General features: G+C 45.8%; 1 protein-coding gene across 1 annotated transcript in view; it reads right to left on the bottom strand.

Moving 5' to 3' along the window:
* Positions 1–25,327, bottom strand: part of eif2b3 (eukaryotic translation initiation factor 2B, subunit 3 gamma) — a 48,394-nt gene that overhangs the window by 8,891 nt on the left and 14,176 nt on the right. The window contains exons 5-10 of the mRNA XM_066681778.1: positions 24,864–24,975; positions 15,834–15,923; positions 13,343–13,470; positions 12,170–12,360; positions 11,856–11,918; positions 9,538–9,686 (exon numbers count right to left, since the gene is read on the bottom strand). Coding sequence (XP_066537875.1) covers positions 9,538–9,686; positions 11,856–11,918; positions 12,170–12,360; positions 13,343–13,470; positions 15,834–15,923; positions 24,864–24,975 — 733 coding nt within the window. The remainder of the gene's footprint in view (positions 1–9,537; positions 9,687–11,855; positions 11,919–12,169; positions 12,361–13,342; positions 13,471–15,833; positions 15,924–24,863; positions 24,976–25,327) is intronic.

Below are 25,327 nucleotides of genomic sequence, written 5' to 3'. Positions count from 1 at the left end.
GTCTCTGCACTAATTGCACAGCTGAGGGTCTCGTCTGCCCCACCCCACCCCACACTGCTGTGAGGGGAAACCCAGCACGGCCAGTTTTCCATCGGGTTTGTTTTATTTTCCTGACTCCGCCATTAGCATATATATTAAAAACAACCGCGGCGCGCTGAGCCGTCCTCGGTGGATTCGCAGTGGTGGAGAAGGAGAACGTGAAGAGTAAAGAGTGGTCCAAACTTCCCGTTAGCCACGCCCACTCCTCAAGCCACCACAAAACCAGAGCCAAATCTGGCTCTCTGAGAACAGCCCGGAAAGAGCAGGTAACACCTGAGCTCCCCCAACGTGGTTTTAACCAGGGCTTTTACAAAGAATCTAAAGAGAGAGAGTCAGAAATCAGGGACCTGTCCGGTCCACTACAGGCTCCAGCAGCTTTACCGAACCCTCAAAGAGCCCTGTCCGGTCCACTACAGGCTCCAGCAGCGTTAAAGTACCCTCAAAGAGCCCTGTCCGGTCCACTACAGGCTCCAGCAGCGTTACCGTACCCTCAAAGAGCACTGACCGGTCCACTACAGACTCCAGCAGCGTTACCGAACCCTCAAAGAGCCCTGACCGGTCCACTACAGGCTCCAGCAGCGTTACCGTACCCTCAAAGAGCCCTGACCGGTCCACTACAGGCCCCAGCAGCGTTAACGTACCCTCAAAGAGACAGCATTGATTTTAAAGTCCAACTGTGAGCATTAAAACCCTCCAGTCAGTATTAGCCACACACTTACGAGCCCTAGGCTATAGCTGGGTGAGGTGTACCGAGAGCCAGGGACCCTTCTCCTGTGGCACAGAGCTCCCCAATATGGGACCCCCAATATGAGATGCTGGAGACTGTGGTGAGGTGATACCAGAGCCCGTTTTGGTTTGTGTATCGATGCGGCTTCTGGTCTGGCTTCCTTCTCTCATCACTGCTGACTGTGCTGATCTGTAGTCTCTGTGTTTTTTTTTTTTATTGAGTTCTCTGTACTCCTCTGTACTGTAAAGCAGAAAGGCCACGAGAAAGGCACTGTATAAATTAAACTTTACTCAGTTCCTAGTGAACTAGTTCTAGATGTGACACTTCAATCCACACCTTCAGAGTGGTGAAGTTTAACACCTCAGTGTATGATGCAGGAATTGAGCGAGAGAGAGAGAGAGAGAGAGAGAAAGAGAAGACAAGGGACAAGAGAAGGACAACGACGGAAGGAAGAGAGACAGAGACAAAGACAAAAACAAAGTAAATGGATCAAAGAAAGACAAAATGATGGCGAGAGAAAGTGAAAGGGAAAGAGAAGGAAAAAGGAGAGGTAAATAAAGAAGGAGAGAGAAGAAAACACAAAATAAAAGGAAGAGAGAGAGAGAGAGAGAGAGTGGGGTGGATACTGAGGGGAGATTACAAGGACTGGAGATTTAAACAGAGAGAAAGAGAGAGAGAGAAAAAGAGAGACCACCAAAGACGTGGTGCTGAAATACCACTAATTACTGACAGTGTATTCCTCAGTGTGAACCCCCACTCTGCACACGCACAAACACACACACACACACACAAGCCCCACCCCCCCACCCCACAAGCACTTTGTAAACAAGCTCTCTCTCCTTCTCACAAACAAAGGGCCCAGAAATGTGAGGGCCTTCTTTAACACTGCTAATCCCTTCTTACGCTTTTTTATCATTCTGAAAGAATTGCTGTTCCTTTCTCTCCTTTTTTCCTTTCACCCCTCCCTCCCTCCCTGTTGCCTGAGCCCTAATTCGGACGGAAGGGTCCCTTTCCCTGAAATCGCTCATCTTCAAGGAGGGGGGAAAATAACACCATACAGAAAGAAGAAGCAGAATAAATAAGAAAAAATAAACAACCACCAACTTCATCATCAGACACATCAGAGCTGAGAGAGACACAACCTCCCACCACAGTCTCTCTGTATCCTACTCTCTCCATCCCTGAGGATCACCGTCTGTCTCTCGGAGTGTGTGTCTCAGTGTGTATTTAGAGCTTGTCTTTCTCCGAGGGGTGCGGAGTTGTGGAGCTGAGGCCGGGGCCGCGATGCACTTGTTTCCAAGGGGAATCATTACATCCACATTCATCACTCTCTCTGGGTGTGTGCTGCTGCTGGAGGTCTGTTCAGGGTCAGCGAGCGCCTTCACACGTTTGACAAGCCCAGTTTTCTGTTTTTTCTCTCAGCACAATGAAACAACACACACACACACATCTCGGAGTCGGTGGGATGGTTATACGGACGCCTGTCTGAAACCTCCAGGTCTGTTCTAGTGCTGAGAGAGAAGAACAGAAATCGTGTCACATCCATGAACTCAGAACGTAATCCAGGAATGTGTGTTTTTTTTGTGTCCTACAGACAGCTGCTGGGTTCCCTAAGTGCTGTCAGCTTCACGGCTCCGGTCACTGAGCCCAGGACAGAGTGGTTAATGTCTGTGGCAGCTGAAATCACATTTAAAGTTGCCGTTCATGATTTTAATAAAGTCTTTGCAAATTCTGTTCTATCACCATTCCTCGTTTTCTGAGGCCCAATGTCTTTAAATGGTTTTTAATAATAATAAATTAATGTCCAAGTCCTGCATGTCCTCATTCCTCACGGCAGAGAAACGCCATCTGGAGGTTTTCAGGTCACCGAAGAGAACTCGGCATTTTGGAAAGCACAAAAAGAGATGAGGATGTTGCTCTATTCCTGCGGCACACGTGTGTAACACTGATTTACTTTTGCTGTTTCAGTTACATTACTTAAAGGGGACTCTACACTCGGGAGAGCGCTAACTGCATGAAAGTAAATGCAGAGGGAAAGTGCTGTAAAACTATACAACTCGAGTTACACATGAGCTTCTGTGGTAATTCAAACAGTGAATAAAAACCTATGGCTTTAAAAAGATAAAGAGCTTCCGAACATAAACAAAGCAGCAAGAACAGCACTTGCCAGAATCACAGGTGTTGCCTTTAAACTTTGGTGGTAAGAAAATCTGAACCAGACGTAAAAATTCACGATCAACACATCCCCACTTTTTAAATTCATGTGACATGTTTTAACTTCATCACAGTGAACCTGGGCCTTAGCTTTTAACCTCTCATCTCTGACAGTAAACACACACACACTTCTCAACGGTACCTCAGCCCTTTCGTGCTCAGCGAGCGTCACAGGTACGTCACTTCCGGCTGACTACTCGCGTGCTTGATTTGAAATTGTTTGCTGTTTGTCGCTGTTTTAGTCCTCTAGACGTTTATTTACAATCTCTATTGCATATTCTTTGGCATTGCTTATCCTAGTGTGCTGTCTTCATCATTCCTAACCCACCGTGCTTCTTAACTTCATTTTTTTCGTACATATTATTTCTCATTGTTTATTTTTCTCTCTTCATGGCGCCTGCCGAGGAACGAGCCCTTTCTGAGCTCGGCGCGGAGCTCGAGCAGCTCGGTCGCCGGATTCAGCGTCTCTTGGAGAAGCAGACGGAGCTCCAGCGGGAGAAGACGAGACTCGAGGCAGCCCGCGACGCCTCCTACGTGGCCGTCGCCTCTCCGGCTCCTCTGCCGCGGCGGTTTGCGGGGGTACCCATCTACACGCCTGCACCGGGATGGGAGCGCCAGCGTGGGCGTGGGAAGCCGAGGCCGTCCCCCCCTCCACCGCAGCCAGTCTTCACTTCTGCCAACCGGTTTGAGGTGCTCAGCTCCTGGCCTTCACCTGCTCCAGCGCCGAAGACTAAACAGGACGGTGTTCTTATTATTGGTGATTCAATAGTTAGACATTTAAAAGTGCCGGGGATAAAGAGTAATGCAACCGTGTCTTGTCTCCCAGGCGCACGTGTCCTGGACGTTGCCAGGCGTCTTCCGTCGGCGCTTCGGCAGCGTGAGGACTTCGGCACCGTCGTTCTCCACGTGGGAACGAACGACATCTCCGCCCGCCGCAGCGAGGTCCTGAAGGAGCACTACCGTTCGCTTCTGGATACCGCTCGGAAGAAGACGGATGCTAGGATCATCGTCTCTGGCCCCCTGCCCACCTACCGTCGAGGATGCGAGGCGTTTAGCAGGCTCTTCGGGCTCCACTCCTGGCTCCTGGATTGGTGCGGCACTGTCGGCGTGGACTACGTCGACAACTGGGAGTGCTTTCGTGAGCGTCCGGCCCTGTATCGTTGGGATGGGCTTCATCCGAGCCGTCTAGGATCCGTAGTTCTCTCTGAGAACATTGAGGTGGTTCTGCGCCGGAACTGACTGGTCATTCCCAGTCACATCAGTCAGGTAGGTGGAATGGATAGCGAGCAGGTAAGTAATATTAAAATTCCTAATGTTCCTCCTGACCATCTCTCTACTGCTAGTATGATGAGTAGCATGTCCATGTCACCCACTCTGATTAACGCTAATAAATTTTTCAGCATTGAGACTGTGTCGGTTCCCCGCAAAGCTTGTTATCACAAACGCCCAAAAATCAGTTTTAACAACCTAATTAGAATTAACACCAAGGCACTGCAGCGAACGCAATATTTCAGCACTTCCAGCATTAAATTAGGGCTTTTAAATATACGATCTCTAACATCCAAAGCACTCACTGTCTGTGATATTATTACTGATAACAAACTCTATGCATTATGTCTCTGCGAAACATGGGCTAAAGCCAATGAATACATTGCCCTAAATGAGTCCACTCCCCCTGGCTTCAGCTATTACAGTTGCCCACGAACATCTGGTCGTGGTGGTGGTGTAGCCACAATTTATGACCCTACCATTGACACAACACAAAAATCTAGTTATGATACTAAATCCTTTGAAGTACTTACTCTTAAAGTCACTGCATCAAAAAGGCAGCACTCATTTATGCTCATCACAATCTATCGTCCTCCTGGCCCTTATACAGAATTTCTTTGTGAATTTGCAGTTTTCCTCTCAAGTGTAGTTATCGTATCAGAAAAGGCCTTAATTGTTGGTGATTTCAATATTCACTTTGAGAAGGACCATGATCCACTTAAAATTGCATTTGAATCAATTTTGGATGCGCTAGGGTTCACTCAGAATGTTACTGGGCCCACTCATCAATGCAAACACACATTGGACCTAGTGTTAACACGGGGCATTGAGATAAAGAATCTATCCAATCTCTCGCTACATGAGACCATCTCTGATCACCATCTAATCACATATGAAATTGCGTTAAACTTTGATATTTGTCCACAACCACGCTATATTAGAAAGCGCACTATAACATCCTCAACAGTTAGTGATTTTATCAACAACCTTCCAGACCTTACCACCATTTCTTTTCCAACTCACCCAAATGACCTGGAGCTCATTACAAACAACCTACACCACTTATTGTGTACAAACCTAGATAGTGTTGCACCAGCCAAGACCAAACAATTTAGAGAGAAAAGGCTTGCTCCGTGGTACAGTGACAGCACGCGTGCATTAAAACTGGCTGCTCGTAACCATGAACGTAAATGGAGACACACAAAACTAGAATGTTTCTGAATTGCATGGCAGCACAGCCTCACCGACTACAAACATGCCTTATCTAAAGCCAAATCACAGTACATCTCTTCCCTTATAGAAAACAACAAAGACAACCCTAGATTCCTTTTTAGCACTGTATCAAATCTAATTGGAAACAAAAAGGAAATCAACCCCATTGTTCCCTCTGATTTCTGTAGCAATGACTTTATGAGGTTTTTTAATGATAAAATTGCTTGCATTCGCCTCAAAATCCAAAATCAGTCCAAAGTCACATCGGCTCTCGTAGATGAACCCCCTGCCAGCTCTGAGGGGCACTTAGACTACTTGAATTCTGTCGATGAAAATGACTTGCTTAGTTTAATTAGCTCATCTAAATCAACTACATGCTTACTGGATCCTGTACCAACACAATTATTTAAACAAATTTTACCTAAAGTCATTAGACCATTGCTCACAATAATAAACTCATCCCTCAACATTGGATATGTACCAAAACCTCTGAAACTAGCGGTAATCAAACCAATTATTAAAAAACCCAATCTTGACCCTCTTGTACTCGCAAACTAAAGGCCAATATCAAACCTCCCTTTTATTGCTAAGATTCTAGAAAAAGTCGTGTCACAGCAGTTGTGCTCTTACCTACAAAACAATGACATTCATGACATTTTTCAATCTGGATTTAGACCAAATCACAGCACAGAAACGGCTCTAACAAGGGTAACTAATGACTTACTCCTTTCACATGATAAGGGCTATATCTCTATTCTGGTGCTGCTTGACCTTAGTGCAGCATTTGATACCATAGATCATGTGATGCTTCTTGATAGGCTGGAAAATCTGGTAGGAATAAAAGGATCTGCCCTCTCTTGGTTCAGATCTTATTTATCCGATCGTTACCAATTTGTTTATCTGAATAATATATCCTCTAATCATACTTTAGTTAAATATGGTGTCCCACAAGGATCAGTGCTTGGCCCTGTATTGTTCACACTCTACATGCTGCCACTGGGTCGACTAATCCGTAAGCATGGGATTCAATTCCACTGTTATGCTGATGACACACAACTGTATATATCAGCCAAACCCAATGATGTTGCTTGTCTACGTAAAATAACAGAATGTCTAACTGAAATTAAAGACTGGATGATGCAAAACTTTCTCATGTTAAATTCTGATAAAACTGAGGTCTTGTTACTAGGTACAGATACTCAGATACATTCACTCAGAAATGCTGCTATTAATCTTGATAATTCAACAGTAATGCCATCATTAAACACTTAGGTGTAGCCTTTGATTCGACTCTCACATTTGATACCCACATATCCAATACAGTCAAAACCGCCTTCTTCCACCTACGCAATATTGCCAAAATTCGGCATATTTTATCATTAAAAGATGCAGAGAAACTAGTGCATGCTTTTATAACTTCACGTCTAGACTACTGCAATGCGCTCCTGGCAGGGAGCTCGTGCAAAGCGTTACACAAGCTTCAGTTAGTTCAAAATGCAGCAGCCAGGGTGCTCACTAGAGCTAGAAAATTTGAACATATCACCCCAGTTCTCTCGTCCCTACACTGGCTACCTGTAAAATTTCGCATTGACTATAAAATACTCCTCTTAGCTTATAAATCTCTAAACAGTTTAGGCCCGCAGTATCTTACTGAACTTCTCATACCTTATCGCCCGTCACGTACACTTCGTTCACAGGATGCCCATCTACTCTTTGTTCCTCGCATTAAGAAAAACACAGCAGGAGGAAGAGCCTTTTCTCACAAAGCTCCTCAACTCTGGAATAGCCTTCCGGTTACTGTTCGGGGCTCAGACACACTCTCAATCTTTAAATCTAGATTAAAAACCTACCTTTTCAAACAAGCTTTTGGTTAATCACTCACCTTCAGGTTACTCCTTCTATATTGGTGTTGGGGCTGGTTTTCATATTATCACTGTTCTGTATTAATCCTGTCATATCACCATAGCTACAGCATTCTTAGTTAGCTTTGTAGTAACTGCCAACAACGCTGTCTGTCGCTGGGTTCTCTTGCCTGACCAGTGGAAGCTTTTTTCGAAGGACAAATTTCCCCGTTCTTTACCATGACCCTACTAACCTTTTGTATTTTTATTTGTTCCCTTTGTCTGGCTTTCTTTCTCCTGTCTCTCTCTCATGCTTTGAGATGTCCTGCTGCTCTCCAGGTTTTGCCCTGATCCAGCCCGTGTCCTGTACAAGATCCTGGCCTTGCTAAGACTCATACATCACTAATATCATCATCCTCACCATTTTCATTTCTACTTCTCCATCATCACTAATATACTACATTTATATTACTATAACCCCTTCACTTTTACTTCTGTTCTCTATTGTGTCTCCGGTGTCGACCCGAGGAGGATGGGTTCCCCGTATGAGTCTTGGTTCCTTCCAAGGTTTCTTCCTCGTGTGCTGAGGGAGTTTTTCCTTGCCACTGTTGCCCCTGGCTTGCTCATAGGAGGCTTGGACCCGGATCTCTGTAAAGCTGCTTTGTGACGACTTTTTGTTGTGAAAAGCGCTATATAAATAAAATTTGATTGATAGATATTGCTGGGCGATACGAACAAAAATCAATATCACTATTAATTAAGAGTTCACCGTGATTAAATTAATGAACCATTATTTTTGTTTTTTTGCCTCAGGTCACTGTCGAGGCTCGAGCTGTGAATATGCTCCAGTGTTAAAGGTGGGATGTGTTCCTGATGTCACTGGGAGTTCCGTCTGTTTATATTCAGTGTGTGATTGTGTTCAGTGTGAAACAGACCGATGCATTACTTTGGTTTTTTTTTCCCTTCTGTGTTTACTTTTGTCTTCTTTATGTTCAGTGTCATCTTCACTAAAGTCAAAACACGTCCAAACCACAGACGCTGCGTTTTTCCTTGGTACGAGCCGCTGGAGTCGCTCGGTCTGTCTCTGTGTTTAGGTTCTCCTCCATGTTGCTTCCATGTGTCAGACTGGACTACAGTGCAGTTGTGTGGTTTTAAAGGAGCAGCACAGGAACATGCAGTGGTGGACGTATTATAAGAATTAACAAACAAAAAAAGGATGAACAAGATTAAAAGAAAAATCTTAACTGATATAAGCAAGATTACGCTGAATGTCAATTACAAGTTATTTTCGATTGATTGCCCAGTTCTGTTCCCCCACTTAAAGCTGGTTAAGGGGCTTGATCGGTGACCGTTGGGCCCCAAGGCTGCTTCACAAACCTAAGGCCACAGCTGCCCACCACTGCTAGCAAATCGAGGCCTGGTAAATTGTGCCCCACTGAGCTTCTTATATATCCCTTTATATGAGTTTCCTAAGACAGGTAAAATATGTATAGGCTGTGTTTAACAAATGGTGACACTTGTGATGTCATATCTAAGGCACGTGGCACCTTACAGACATGATTCATGGATCTCAACAACCAGCGGGACCTTATCTATCCAGCCATACCCTGAAAATAAAGATCTGACAAAGCACTGCTGAGTAATTGGGCTCTGATGGGTGGGGAAAAAAAAACAGGAAATGTCAGGAAAGAGTTAATTTAAAAACAGGATCCACCAAAATAAACCCAAAAATGTCAGTATTTTCAATTTAAATCTTTTCAAACTAATGTTTTCTCTCAGTTTAATGCAGTTTCAGTGGCTTATGACGCTTTACTTCATGACATTACACATCACTAGTGGTAGCTGACCTCTCAGGAGTTAGCTGTACATTTCCAGTCCCACCTTAAATGGTGAAGCAATTACATCCTAGCACCTGTGGCTATGGCAGTATTTAAGGTGGAACTGGAACTTTTAAAGAAAAAGAAGAATTCAGCTTCCTATCACAGAAGAGTGAGGAGTGGGTGATAATATATGATTGTGTAACTCTTCTGAAGGTGAACAATGCCCTGAATGTAACTGAAGCCCAGCAGTGCTCCTCTGACATCACTGCAGACTGACACAGATCTTGAAGAGTCGCCCTGTTTTGTAGTGAAAGAGTTAAACACTACACTCTGTAACTCAGTTTCAAGGGGCGAGATAACACTCGAAAACAAGGAGAGAACACACAAGAGAAACAAAACTGAGGAGAACACCTACCCTTCTTCAATAGTGACTCCGTTCATGATGATAGAGTTGGTTATTTTGACCTTCTCCTTGACGGTGGAGGACGCGCCGATGGTGGAGCGCTTAATGGACGTCTTGTCTGCGATTTGACACGAGGCTCCAATGATGCTGTCACCACCAACCTTCAGAAAACAGAGAAAACAGAGCTTACAAGACTCCACACACACACTAGTGTCAGTGTGGTTTTTGTTTTTGGTGCTTTTCCACTGCTGGGACCATACTCAACTCGACTTTTGCTTTCCATTAAGTAAATCTGGTCCTGGTTCTTGTTTAGTGGCTGTTCTCTCGTGGTTCAGAGCGAGTCGAGTAGGGACTAAACCGTGGCGTGTAAACCTTGCAGAGCGCTGATTGTCCAGAGAGAGTCGTCACTCTACGCCACGCAATGCAGACGACCAGCACCAACTCTCCATCTGTAAAATCTCCAGCTGCAGCAGAGATCACGTTTGTTTTTATCCGACTCACGACGGCAGCTCGTAAAATTATGCCGTGGTCTTTTGAAGAGGTTCAAACGCTCCTTGGACCGGTGGCCGACGAAAGAATCCAGCAAGAGAATGCAACAAGGAAGGAACAAACTCTACTGATCTGTGAGAACTGGGACGTAGAGCCGTGTTCAGAACCAAACAGCAGCATCGCACGAGCGAACAGTGCCACCGTTGTGGTTTCCAAAGCTTGTGGTTCCCATTAGAAATGGGGTTTTGTGACATGAATGGCCGGGGGTGCTGTTATACTGGAAAAGCAAGTCGAGCTGTGCCGAGCCGATGCCATGCAGTGGAATTGTGCCATAAGTCTGATGTGTGTATAACACATTTTGCTACACTTTTGAAATCCGAGCATGAGTGAAGTGATTATGGACTGATCAGCCGTAACATTACAACTGATTCCTGCTTCTACACTCACTGTCCACAGACGGAACGTGTGCTTATTTTACATCAACAATGAGACTGTAGTGCATCTGTTGCTCCACCTCCTGTTCTTCAAAGCATTATATGGGTAGTGGAGATATTGTTGGTTGGTGGACTATTCTCAATCCAGCAGTGACTGGAACTCAAAGGGCACTGCTGTGTCTGATCCACTCTACACCAGCACAACACACACTAACACACCACCACCACCACGTCAGTGTCACTGCAGCACTGAGAATGATCCACCACCACATCACACCTGCTCTGTGGGGGTCCTGAGCGCTGAGGAACAGCATGGGCTGCAAACAGATGGGCTACAGTGTGTAATTGCAGAAGTACAGAGCGCTCCTGTGTGGTTGGTGGTGCTGAGAGAACAGAGAGTGAGTGTAGAAACAAGGCTTTAATGTTATGGCATGGTCTGAGTATTTTGTTCTGGATCACAAACTTCACTTCAGCGTCATCACATTTATCTCTCCAAAAAAGACTGCGGTCACAGGGAGAACACACCACACTCCTCACAGACAGCCACCCGGAGGAAACCCACGCAGACACAGAGAACACACCACACTCCTCACAGACAGTCACCCGGAGGAAACCCATGCAGACACAGGGAGAACACACCACACTCCTCACAGACAGTCACCCGGAGGAAACCCACGCAGACACAGGGAGAACACACCACACTCCTCACAGACAGCCACCCGGAGGAAACCCACGCAGACACAGAGAACACACCACACTCCTCACAGACAGTCACCCGGAGGAAACCCATGCAGACACAGGGAGAACACACCACACTCCTCACAGACAGTCACCCGGAGGAAACCCACGCAGACACAGGGAGAACACACCACACTCCTCACAGACAGTCACCCGGAGGAAACCCACGCAGACACAGGGAGAACACACCACACTCCTCACAGACAGTCACCCGGAGGAAACCCACGCAGACACAGAGAGAACACACCACACTCCTCACAGACAGTCACCCGGAGGAAACCCACGCAGACACAGGGAGAACACACCACACTCCTCACAGACAGTCACACGGGGGAAACCCACACAGACACAGAGAGAACACACCACACTCCTCACAGACAGTCACCCGGAGGAAACCCACGCAGACACAGAGAGAACACACCACACTCCTCACAGACAGTCACACGGAAGAAACCCACACAGACACAGAGAGAACACACCACACTCCTCACAGACAGTCACCCGGAGGAAACCCACTCAGACACAGAGAGAACACACCACACTTCTCACAGACAGTCACCCGGAGGAAACCCACGCAAACACAGACAGAACACACCAGTTTGTCATTAGATGGGAAATATTATAAACCACAACAAAACAACGTGTCTCATTATTCATTTGGCCACTCACCAGACTCCGCTCCGAGACCACAGCCGAGGGATGGACAGGGGGCTCTTCAATCAGTTTGGGAGCCTGAGAGACACAAATCCGGTTAAAACTACTCCTTATGCACTGTATTTTATGGCAGCTCAGTTATTTTAACTGATAACACTCAGCAGTTGGCAGCCGCATGTGTGTTTCGCTTTCCACTATTTATTTGCATTAAACAAGAGCCAGTTCTTACTTCTGTGTTTCAAAATCAGGTGGATAGAGAAACTATAGGACGCTAAAGGGGTGGTCATATAGATGTATGTATGATATAAACTGCTGTGCTGAGCTCTCACCACGCGATTGGCCTCCACGTATGCAGCGAGTGTGTTGACGCGGTAACACATGCCGTCCTCCATGATGTGAGCGTAGCAGCGCAGGTGGCCGCCGTGGTACGCATCGCTCATGTCGCCGCGGTGATCGTTCCAGCACGAGTGCTCACACGCCAACTGCAGCAGAGCCTCGTCTTTATAGGAGCTCAGGATCTCTGAGGAAAGAGACAGGGTAAACACACGTCAGAGCGGAGCCGTTATAACGGAGGAGATGGATAACTGGTTGAAAATATATGAGGAACAGTCATAACCCTAGACCTGGCCTCTGTCTTTTCTGGGACCTTTGCTCAAACCCCCACAGCAGTGTTCTCCCCCTGTGTAAACAGCCCTGTTCAGAACGCCCGCTTTCAGCACCTGTTCCTTTAAATGATAATGAGCCGCTCGCTGTTCACCCCGACCCCGAGCGCACAGCAGTGAGGAGCGAGGAGCAGAAGCTCTGTTTTCATTTTCACTCTTTCTTCTACATTTTCACTCAGTGCTCTTATTTCTCCGCGCTCGTTGTGTCTGTTTTGCTGTGTTTAACCTCATCTGTGTGCTCTCACATAAACACGGGTCCAGCACTGTGATTGGACAGACTCAGACGAGGGGGAGGAGCCATTCTAAAGTCCCTGCACTTGACGTCAGAATCAGAACGCCTCGTTTTACCCTGTGTTTTCTGACTTAGGCAGATCACAGAAAACTGACTGGGTGGTCTTGTTTCACAGTGTGTGTGTTGGTGGGCTCCAAATGGGTGAGCCCACTCGAATCAATCACCACCACAGGAAACCAGAGCAACTGGAGGAAACCCACGCTGACACTGGGAGAACACACCACACAGGCAGTGACCCGAGGTTAGGATCAAACCCAGGACCCCAAGACCCTGCAGCTGTGTGGAGGTGACACCACCTGCACTGCCCCATCACCCAGCTACATTAAAAACATCAGTGTTTTAAACCTGCATCATCTACAACTAACAGTGCCTGAATTCTGAGTAACACTGAGTACCAACTGAATCACTCCAGACGCTGCTCGTGTCAGCAGAACTGCTTCAGATTGTCTGCTACAGGAAGAGCATAAATAAATAAATCCACTCTGAGTCTAAATAAAGAGCCTGAATCCCCCCCCCCCCCCGAGTGCCGTTAGCAGACGGAAGCATACCCAGGGAGGCACTGCCATCTCTTCTCTTCTGATTCTGATCTGGGAGCTCCTCCTCTGTCTGGGAGGCCTTCGCAAACTGTTTACGCACCAAATAGGGCACCAGCTCTCCTCGCAGAGACGAGGTGGACCTGAAGGGAACGAGGACACAACAGAGGTTACAGGAGTTTACCACACGAGGATAAGCATCTATCTGTGCGTTCTGTCACAGTCAGATCTCATATCGGCGAAACGGCAACTGATTTAGGACAAGGGCAAGCACGCTCAACTTTCACAGCTCTCCATGTAAAGAGCGATGAAGCAAACGAAGCAAGCAGTTTGTACTGGTCAGGTCATGGAATCCGTTTCTAGGGACATGTATTTTGTCTAAATAGTGTTGGGAATAGTGGGGTTAATTTGCTACTGTCCGAGTGAAAGGGACCGGGACAGTCCGATAAACACTGTGTAAACCTCCGTCTCTATCCATCTCTGTCTGACTGTCCCTCACGCTCTTTCTCTCACTCTTTTTTTATTTAACAAGATGAGAGAAAGAGAGAGGGGTCATATTCAGTCACAAAGCAGAAGTGTGTGAGTTACAGACTCCAGACCTGAACACGGAGGGGAAGCTCACACTGCCATAAAGCTCTGAGGTGGCACATAGTTAAAGTACTTAACACCTCTCAGGAACACCTAATTAACACTAAACCAGCGTGTACACACACACAGGGAGAGAGAGAGAGAGAGAGAGCACTTGATATTTCTGTTACAGTGGGTTTTTTTTTGTGTCATAACACATCAAAAGTTTACAGCGAGTGACAGATCTGGACTAGTGTAACACCTCTTACTACAGGACAATGCTGATGTGAGACTCCTGCTGAGTGCTGACTGGCCTTGTCTTACTAAAATACACAAGAGAAAAAAGTGAGACTGAGAAAATGAAGATGCCATGATGCTGCTCCAATCCTGTAGATATCCTTGAGCATTAATGGTGCCTTCAAAGATGTGCCCTGTGCACTAATGCCCCCCTCATACCACCGCTTTCATACATGGTACTGAAATCTGATCCGTGTCCGATCTGTAGTGATGTGACGCTGTCTGAACGTCCAGATCCGAACTCGTGTGATTGCTACGTCACCCTGACCGATGAGAATGATCTCCAGACCATGGTCCAAAGCAGTTTCATTTTAATTTGAGGAGCTTATGATGTGAAAACAGCCAGTCAAAGCATTTTGGGTTTTGTAAAAAATATTGGGAAATTAAAAATATGTAAAAATTCTTAATTCAGAGTTGTCTCTCTTTTTTATAAAAAACAAACACGAGAAGAGCTTGTCTCTTTAGTTATATGCAGTTTTACTTCATATTGGATCATGGAAATATTAAATGTATTATGTCTGCGCTCATCTACTTCTCTTTGAAGACTGTTTTCGTGAGAGATCCGTGTAATTTGTGCTTAAGGTGAAAGAAACATCCGTTAATGTTTTAACGTTCTAAACAGTCTTTAACCAACACTCTGTTTTAACACACAGCTCGTCTGCACTAACCCTAGTCCCATCCCATTCCTTCATTTCAGAAACACACTTGGTGTCGGAGCCTGAAGCGTCACACTTTTGCACGTGTGCCAGTTTAGAAGCGTGATCTGTTCAGACTGATGTCAGGCATGAATCACATTAAATAGAGTGTGAACAGCAAAACAAAATAAATCCAGTTTGTTCACGGAATTAAACGTGTGTCACATTTACGAAGAATTTCTTTTTCTGTAGCAACTTTATCAGCCTCTTTTTCCTCATGGCATCAAATTTAAAACGGGAACATCTTTTTTTCAAAATTATCTAAAACTTCTCACTTTCAACATTTGAAATTTTGTCTTTGTTCGACTTTGAATTAAATAATTCGTGTAACAATGCGTTCTGTTTTTATTTACTTTCAGGGCACCGTGACAACAACTCTGCAGACAGGGGTTTAGGAACATAACGTAAATAAAACACTCCGTAATATCTCCACAGTATCACAACAAAATGTAAAAGGTAAACAATAACTAACACACTTCACACCACAGTGACTCTAACGCGTACGTTTTTAAAAGATAATGAAGGTTACAATTACGTAAAATTTGTTTGAAAAAGTGTAAAGCTCTGTTCAATAAATAAATAAACAAAAGCTTTCTCTGACAACAAATTTACGCCGAGTGTTTATTCATGGGAATTTTCATTATATGCAGCAGTTATAATAATACATAATATAATTATAGATTATATAATAGTAATCATTCATATGTGTACCATATCACTGCCAAAGCTACTTTAAAATACTAATAAAAATCTCACCAGAAGCAATTCACTGTTAATCAGCTGGAAACTGTGTGTATGAGTTTAATCATGGAGCTTGGTTTATACACAGAGCGTTAGAGCGTGACACACTTCAAAATAATAATTACCAGAGAGGGGGAGGAAGCAGAGGGAGAGCAGCAAAAGAGGTGTAAAAGTCATAGTTTATTGAGGGAAACTCCCAGACTTACTTGTTTTCGACAAGGAAATCAACCACAGATCTCTTGAGGCAGTACAGGTGGGCATCCAGGAGTCCTGTTTTGATGTGCATCCTGGGATGTCTGAGGCAAAACACAGAGAGAGAGAGAGAGAGAGAACATGAGAGCAAATTAATTTTGCCATGAAAATGATCTAAAGCCCTATTTGAACGTTCTTCATTTGGGTTCCAGAGGTGGATTGATGTAATCGCAGCCTGAAGGCAGATCCTGCTCATTTTCAGAAGTTGGTACTGGGTGTTGCAGTGGTCTAAGTGTTGTTTCTATAATCAGGACATCACTAGTCAGATCGCGGTGAGGACTCAGAGGGTGGGAGTCCTATGGAGCTTTTCCACTGTATGGCGCCTATTCTACTGGACTCGACTCTGTTTGCCCTTCTCCAGTGGAACACAGTTCTGGTTCTTAACGAAACGTCTGAGACCTGCGACTTTCCCCCTGTGTAAACAGCCCTGCTTTCAGCGCCTGTTCCTTTAAATGATAATGAGCCGCTCGCTGTTCACCCCGCCCCCGAGTGCACAGCAGTGAGGAGCTTGGTTCTCTTTCTTGTCTATTCTCTTATTTCTCCACGCTTGTTGCATCTATTTTGCTGTGTATAACCACTTCTTTGTGCTTTTACATAAACGAGGGTCCAGCGCTGTGATTGGACATGCTCAGACAAAGGGGCGGGGCAATTCTTCAATACCTGCTATCTAAATAACAGGCAGAATAAAATCAGAATGTCCTCCATGCCCTTAGACACGGCGTTGTCCAGATCTCATGAGGTCCTTGGGATTTTTTTTCTTTTTTTTCCCCCCGTAATAAGTCGCCTTTACTGAAACAATTTGACGTGTTGTTGTTCTCCTCCAGGCTTTCAATCGTGTACATTATAATTAGATTCTATAACGTGTCCTCACGCTGCGCACGGTCTTTCATTTTCCCTTCAGTTCCGCTCTTAATGAAGTCCCTCTGAGGCTGTGTATGAGGGTAAAGGCCTCACAGCCTTAAAATAAATGATGGAAATAAAGAAATAGGGAAAAAAAGAAAAGAAACAATGAGGTGACATGAAAGGGAGCGGAGCTGTGTCTGTGCACTGTCCCTCGACACCCCACTCAAGTCCCTCCTCCCTCCCTCAAAGCCGTCCTTAATATTTCCTGCCTATGGAGATCCACTATCCAGATCCGGTCTGGACCAGAGCCGATTCCTGCTCATGAACGCTCACATGGACTCACCAGCAGACCACCCTCCCACAGACACTTTTACAGCCTGCTGCTGATATGACGACAGTCACACAGCGCTGAGGAGTCTGAGACAGGCCCCAGAGTCCGGCCACCTGCACGTCGGGGAGATAACGTAGTGCAGGCTGATTCTGAGCAGAGAGTCAGAGTCAGGAAGAGCACCAGGAACATCACGTGTTCACAGGCTTTAAACTTTCCCCAGAGCAGAGCAAACGCTGTAAAGTATTATTTAAAATAATGTACTGGATGGAGGTAGTGGTGCTGCGGAGAGTGTCGCTGCCACAGCTCCAGGGTTTTTCTGGGAACTAGCCTTGGACCGATACAGAAGATTATCGACTATCGCGATAAACTGATATTAAATGAATTATCGTGTATCATTGTCTTGTACCTTTTTTTCCCCCAGAATGCCATTGCTTTATATTTATTCTGATCTGTGGTTGGCAAAATATAAATGTAAGGCCTTCTGAAGCCCGACTGAGGATTGGTCCAATAAAATCAAACCTAAAATGGCTGTCACTGAAACAAAAACGTCTGTCCCTGTCCGACGCACATCCCAGCCGTCCGCCAACTCTTGGTACATCACGAAGACCTGACTTTCATTCACTGTGTGTGTGACAACGATGGATATGACTTAAACAGCTGAACCGACTGGTCTTGGGGGGTGTCAGTGAGGGTCACTGCTGGTTTCCAGTGTGTGTTAGAAGCAGGTTTAATTTGTAACCGGCGAAAAGAACATCAGCGAAAATGAGATATTTCTTAATCATTTGCAGGAACCACGTTAAAGGACGGGAAAGAGGTTAGGGAAAAAGTTAAAGAGCTGCTGGAGTTTATGGAGGAGTTAGTGTCTGGGGTCTGTGTGTGTGTGTGTGAGAGAGAGAGAGAGAGAGGGCAGACAGGGATCAGTGCTGGTCAGAGTGCTGCTCTCCAGTGACATTTACGAAGAGAGAGAGTAAGAAAAGCATCTCGTCTACAGCTTTACTGCAGCCCCACCGCCGAGTGTCTGAAACACTGAGCTGTTTACTCGCCCCACACAGAAAAACAGACCCACACACAGATCAATCAGCGTGTGTGTGTGTGTGTGTGTGTGTGTGTAGGAGGACAGTATGTAGGTGTGCTTTGTGTAGGAGTTTGGCTCATGAGAGAATATACTTTACAACGACAGAGAGAGAGAGAGAGAGAGAGAAAGAGAGAGAGAGAGAGAAGAGAGAGAGAGACAGAGAGACAGAGACAGAGAGACACAGAGAGAGAGAGACAGAGAGAGAGAGAGACAGAGAAGAGAGGAGAGAGAGAGACAGAGACAGAGAGAAAGAGAGAGAGAAGAGAGAGAAAGAGAGAGAGAAGAGAGAGAAAGAGAGAGAGAAGAGAGAGAAAGAGAGAGTAAGTGTGTGTCAATGTCCTGGCGATAGTGGCCATATGTTCCCAATGCGCTCGGGTCCCACGCGGCCCCTCCTCTCGCACGGCGCCCTGTACAGAGAATGAAAAGCATAAACAGCTATGACACTGATTTATACCGGAGCCCCCAATGTGTGACATCACCTGGGGGGGGGGCAGGGGCCGGTGAGAGAAACAAACTTGGAAGGGGCAAATGACAGAGGAAGTGAGTGATGATCCAGAGGCCCGTGGAGCGAATGAAGAGGGATGACAGATCTGAAGAGAGGGAGGGAGGGAGGGAAGGAGAGCAGCTGAACTCCAACCTGGAGAAACAGGTGTCGTTTACGGAGTGGGGGACGAAACTGTATAACGTTACTGTTCAGATGTGGGTCCTTACTCTGAATTCTCCTCTGATGGTGTGTCACACTCTGGGGAGACTGTGGGCTTTCTGGTGGTCCACACACACACACACACCTCCCTCCCGACAAATTTACTTAGCCAAGACCGCAGTTAAAGCCTTTGTATTGATGAGCTTGTTTTCCCAATCACATCCACGCCCACTGTAGTTACTTCCTTGCGTCAAATTCGTCAGCCTCCTGAAGGACAATTTATGCTTCCGTGTCGAATCGACGCCAAATGCAATGCGCAGTTACAGATCGGCCGTATTCCTGATGCCGTAGCCTGACACACACCTCCTCAAAATGTAACTACACACACCACAGAGCTGTGATTGGTCCGCAGTCGGACGGACGTCGACCAAGTGCAGGAGACGTTAACTGAGGGAGTCTGTCCCAAATGTTTCCCAAAAGCAAACTCCCCTCATGCTTTTTTTATTCAGAACTCTGCATGTTTTAAGGTGGAACGGTGTGTTTGAGCAAATAGCGACTGTAGTGTGAAAGGTGCTGAAGTGTAAATTGTCTACGTTTTTAATTCACGGTTTGAATTACAACAGAAACCTGTTTGTAACTTGTGGGGTTTGGTTTTGTAGCACTTTCGCTCAGTGTTTACTTTGATAAAGTTAGCAGTCACCAGAATTTCTCCAGAGTCTGTTCCACCTTAAGTGATCTGAAATAAGTCAATATTATCCACCTATGAAGCAAGAATAGAGCAGTATCCTCATCACTTTTCATGCTTTTTAACGTTGAGGTCTCATTTGATCAATACAAATACCCCCAGACGCGGTTTCTCGTGGCTCAGCCAACGATGCAGTGATAAAACGCCAGCACCATTTCAGACAGACAGTTATGTTTTTACCATTTACTGAGTTAGGTGCACAGTGGTGCAGCAGGTGGTGTCACAGTCACACAGCTCCAGGGACCTGTGGGTTCAAGTCCCACTCCAGGTGACTGTCTGTGAGGAGTGTGGTGTGTTCTCCCTGTGTCCGCGTGGGTTTCCTCCGGGTGACTGTCTGTGAGGAGTGTGGTGTGTTCTCTCTGTGTCCGCGTGGGTTTCCTCCGGGTGCTACGGTTTCGTCCCACAGTCCAAAAACACACGTTGGTAGGTGGATTGGCGACTCAAAAGTGTCCGTAGATGTGAGTGAGTGAGTGAATGTGTGGGTCGTCCTGTGAAGGCCTGGCGCCCCCTCCAGGGTGTATTCTCGCCTTGTGCCCAATGATTCCAGGTAGGCTCTGGACCCACTGCAACCCTGAACTGGATAAGGGTTACAGATAATGAATGAATGAATGAGTTAGGTTTGCGTACAAACACTGGGGCTTTATCCAATGTACAAAGAGAGTGTTAGCATATGGTGAGGAAACATCCTCTGAGTTTTTGTGTGTTTTAGATTCAAACTGAACATTGGCTTTAAAACCCAGTATGAATATATTATTATTTTCGGACACAGAACATGCGTTGAATGCAGAAAGTGCTATTTTATGATGTACACTGTGCACTACATAGTGTAGAGGAAGATATCTGTGATTCAGAGCGACCCACAAGAGTGAACGCTTACCAGAGCACAGTGCACTCGCACAGGCATAGCACTCGCACAGGCAAGGAAGAACGCAGCTAGCCGACAGAGCTTCATCCTACCATCAACAGGCTCAGAAGGTGTGATAATGGGAATCTAAGTGTGTTTGTAACATTGCAGCTCACTGACTCACCCTCCTCGGCCCTGCGCTTCCTCTCCTCGCTGTCCGCACACGACACTAGCAGCAGGAAAACCCTGGGGCTGGCAGCGTGACTCATCCTAATGGTTTTAATGGCTTTCTGTGGCCCATAGCAGCGTGGTATCGCGCTGAGCTCATGAGCCGCCCAGCGCGCCGTCTGTGGACACATTTACCCAGAACTCCAGACAAGCAGGCCTCTCCGCATCTGAGAACATCCGCTGCTGTAGGACTTTTTTTTTTCAGGACCCTGATAAAAGGATCTGGATACGCTGTGGATGCAGAGCTGTAATGAAGAGCTGACAGGAGCTGGGTTGGTTCCAATGACTCAAAATGTTTCCACACAAGATGTGTGACTGGATCTCTCCCTCCAAACATTCGGAGACATTCGAGACTGAGAGAGTAAATGGTGAACATTTAGATTCTAACAGAGAGAAAAACTAACACTGGCCTGTTAAGGTCAGCCCCCAGTGAGGGTCAAAACTTAGGTCTTTTTTAAAAAATAAAAATAACCCAATGCTCAAGGCCATGTTTACACTTGACATTAAAAAGGGAACATGAAACATCTGTGACCTGCTTTGGTCCAAACCCCACAGCAGTGTTCTCCCCCTGTGTAAACAGCCCGCTTACAGCTCTGGCTCCTTTAAATAATAACGAGTTGCTCGCCGTTCACCCCGACCCCGAGTGCACAGCAGTGAAGAGCGAGGAGGTTCTATTTCTTCTCAATTCTCATCTTCTCAGTTGTTCCCAGTTTGAGGCAACATAAGAATTCTGTACTGCAACTGGACCAAGTCCTTGTTTGTAGGTTGAGAGGACGCACCTCTGTCTCTCCTGTATCCGAAACTACATACTGACAGCTGCATGTGAACAATGAGGGCGGAGGAATAGATTCGAATGTGCCTTGTGTCACTCAGACAGCAAGGTATGTGCAGCATGGTGTTGGCAGCTCAGGACCAATATGGAAGACTCCTGACTGAGGTAATATCACAGAAGACGAAGAATATACACCGAACCATCAGCCAAAACATTAGACCCGTCCCTAGATTAAAAGACAACATTCATAGAAGTCCTCTTTAATACAGTTCTGAGGATCTCTCTCTCTCACTCTCACTAACTGCATGAGTAAACACAGAGCGAAAGAGCTACAAAACTAAACAGCTCGAGCTACACATGAGTTTCAGTGGCAATTCAGACTTCAGCCACGTACAAAACAGTTGTTCTTTTTCCTGTATGTAAACAAACCAGAGAGAACCGTGTTTCCACACAATCGTAGAAGTCCATTTAACCAACGTCACTGACCACTGCTCTTCGTCAGGGGTGACTAACTTCCTCACAGCCATGATTCAGTCTCCCAGCTGCAGAGGGACAAATCTGAATTCCTTGGATGAGCAGGTGCTACAATGTCTTCGGCTGCTGAGTGTAGTGTGTTTGTGTTATACTGGTTGTGTCGTGATGGATGTGTGTGTGTGTGTGTGTGTGTGTGTGTGCGCGTGTGTAAGGGTTAGCATTCTTGCTTTTGACAGTCTAAGTATGATCACAGCTGCTTCAGCTCTTTTCTTATTGGACAGGATTTACAGTGGGTAAGGCTCCTTGAAGTATTTACGAGCTTCGAGCCCAGTTGCTAACAAAGCCCTGTCGCTGCTCCCAGACCCCTGCGGCCCCCCGTTCCCCTGGGCCCCAATCTCCCGGCTCTGCTCCCCCTCAGGCTGGATCCACAGGGGACGCAGCTACACAATATATCGCTTGTTAATCATGATTACAATATTGACCAGTGGAAAAGAGCACTCCCTCAAATCTCAGCGCGTCCCATTGTGTGCCGTGAGCAACTGGATCAATCTCAGATGTTGCCTCTGAGTTTTTACACATGTTTTGATGAACTGAGGCATTCTATTTTCTAACAACTGTATGTTTGCAGGCAAAAGTGATGCAAGCTGCTCACTCTCCGTCAGTCTTAGATGCTGCCCTTATTGCCAGCAATGACAAAAGTGTGCTGTAATTCCTTAATAATTACTTCTCACTTGAAGTTCACTGAAACAAGCTCAAAAACCTGGCACAAGTTCCAATTTAACTCTCAATTCACAACAGATTTCTGTTTATAAGCAGAAGAGGCAATTTTTATGATTTGGTTTTTGATGAGAAGCGTTGTTTTAATTACAGAATAAAGCCTCCTTTTTCTATTACCAAATAAATCAAACAGAAACAAGAGCAGACTCCGCATTCTCTGTCTCTTCAGTGTATATCAGATGTAAATGTAATGCTGCTTGTAAAATAAGCTCAAAGAGGTATGAGTCTGAATCCAGAGTCAGATTAGAGTCATAAATCTAAACGGTGTGAGCTCTTAAATCTCAGGACTAAGTCAAGTCTTGAGACAATGAGTTGAGAGTCTGAGTTCAGTTTCGAGGCCCTGGGTAAAAGTTTGAAGTAAGTCAGTTGAAATGCTGATTAACTCAGGTAAGAGTCCTAAGGTAAGATAGAGGCCAAGCAGTGAGAGTCCAAAGTGAACTTTGGCAATGAGGCATCCTTGTCTCAAGTGTAAAGTCTAAAGCATGTTTCACATATTAACTTCAGAAAAGCTCTGTGAGTCCAAGTCAAGTCCTGGGTCTAAGGGGTGAGAGGCAGAAGTGTAGAGTGTTGAAACCAGGGGGTGAGTGTTGAACTGATTCTTGAGTCTAAGGGATGCGAGTCCAAGACTGGTCACTAGCCTTGTGTCACAGAGTTTGAGTCTAATCACATTTTTGTGATGACCTGACCAATAAATATGTTCCAGAGTTTGTCCCCACAACTAGACTCAGCTCTGAGCTCAGCAGCTTCCAAAAGAGGGGGAAGAGAGTATTCTCCTCAGATATCCTCGATCATTAGATTGGTACCGTACAGAAAAAAGGCCTTTCTTCCATGAGTCCTTGAGGAAAGTAAAAATACGCAGCTCTCCTCCAAAAGCAGGGATGAAGTGGCTGCCCGAAGAAAAGGGAAAAACAAAGGCAGGAGGGAGAAGAAAGGAGAGAAAGGCTGTGGAGTGAGTGGGGCAGGGAGGGAAGGTGGGCAGCGGTTGAAGACCCTGATGAGGCCCTTGTTAACAGGCAGCTCTTGTGAGGGGCCAGTGTGGAGGAGGCCCCTGTTTTTATTAGCCGTCCCACACACAAATGCAGGGTCAGCGCCCTGTGAGGCCGGGGCTTTGTTCTGGACGAGCTGCATCTCCTACACTGCGCTCAACCCTCCTCCCAAAGCCAATAGGCGGATGATAAGGTCCAAGCTTCGAACGCTCTACGGCTCAACTTTTCGCTCAGGTCCGACATTTCTAATTCCACCGTTCATGATAATGACGTCAAGACGTCTATTAGAGACAACGTTCATCTTCATGTCATCACCGACAGGACAACATCTTGTATATTTTTGCCATAGTTCGAAATAACAGCAGCTTTTGATCACGTTACAATTCAATGATAAACCGACCAATAGAAATGGCTCAACCACATTTGCAAAACTGCTCTGAGACCAGTTTACTCTGACAGCTTCGGCTGATTTGGATTTAGGACATAGGGTCTGTTTACACATGGCATTAACACGCTATGGTTTTTTTTTTGTTTTGTTTTGTGATCGGATCATGTTCAGATTTCATGGGTCTTCATGGAAAGCCAGGTGTAATCACCCCAAAGATGCACTGTGACCGGATTATGATCAAATCGCTCAAACCACATTTGGAGCCCAGTAAACATTTAGCCGTTGATTCAACATTGAAATAACGTAATGACTGCCGTCTAATCAACGTTCTCTTAAGGTTGAAAATGAAAGTTGAAAAGACGTCCAAACACAGACATTGAAAAGACGATTATTAGACGCATTTTGGACGTCCACTGACGTTATCGATTGGTCACCACTTAACTAACTTATTAAGATGGATTTTGGACGTCCATTGACGTTTAAAATATAACCTTGACGGACAGACTACTTTTAGACCTATTTTGAAAGTCCAGGGATGTTCCTTGTTTACTGGGAGGTGATCAGAGTCTGATCTCGTCCACATTTATCCCACGTGTGAACAGAATGCAGTTTCCACCCAGATTGCTTTCTGTGTCGTGTCCAAACAATACTCTGGACATTTGTGTCACTGAGCACTGCAGAAATAACAGCATAAAACACTAAAGACTTCCAGGCTTCTGAGTGGTACCTGGTCAATGGATTATTTCCAAAGTCTTATCTTTCCGAAGCTGTTTGACGATGGTGTGCAGGTAAACACACTCTCACTGTCATCAGGAGCAGGATGTGATCCCCGAAACCTAGCAGTGATAAAGGAGTCGAGTGAGAGATCTGGTACTTACTTGCGCATGATGGACTTCCTGATGATCAGACCATCCTCCAGATCAGCTTCATTAGCCATGAAGAGCAGCCTCGTCCCCGTGCTGTCCAGTCCCACAAAGTCCCGCTGTTCTCCTGCCAGAGACCACAGAACCCGTCCATCAGTCATCGCTCAAACATTTTTTTCCCCACTCAAAGCAATATTCTAAATAATGTCTATATTCCAAGAGAATGTTCCACGTCTGACGTTTACACTGCAGACCTGCTGCTGCTGTTTTTGGTCAGAATTTCAGTCGTTAGCTTGTTAGAGTGGAACAGTTAGTCTAAGTGCTGACTCTATCCTCAGTTAATCTCAGGTTCAGCCCCTAGTTGGATCCCCACTGAGGCCAGAAATCAGAGGACTCTCTCTTTCCTCCCTTCATCACACAGCATGGTGCTGGTCTGCACTGGCACCTTTCCGCTGATGTGATAGACCTGAGCAGTCGCC

Source organism: Hoplias malabaricus, chromosome 9, assembly GCF_029633855.1.
Source record: "Hoplias malabaricus isolate fHopMal1 chromosome 9, fHopMal1.hap1, whole genome shotgun sequence".
Taxonomy (NCBI): domain Eukaryota; kingdom Metazoa; phylum Chordata; class Actinopteri; order Characiformes; family Erythrinidae; genus Hoplias; species Hoplias malabaricus.
This window is presented reverse-complemented; position numbering and strand designations above follow the sequence as displayed.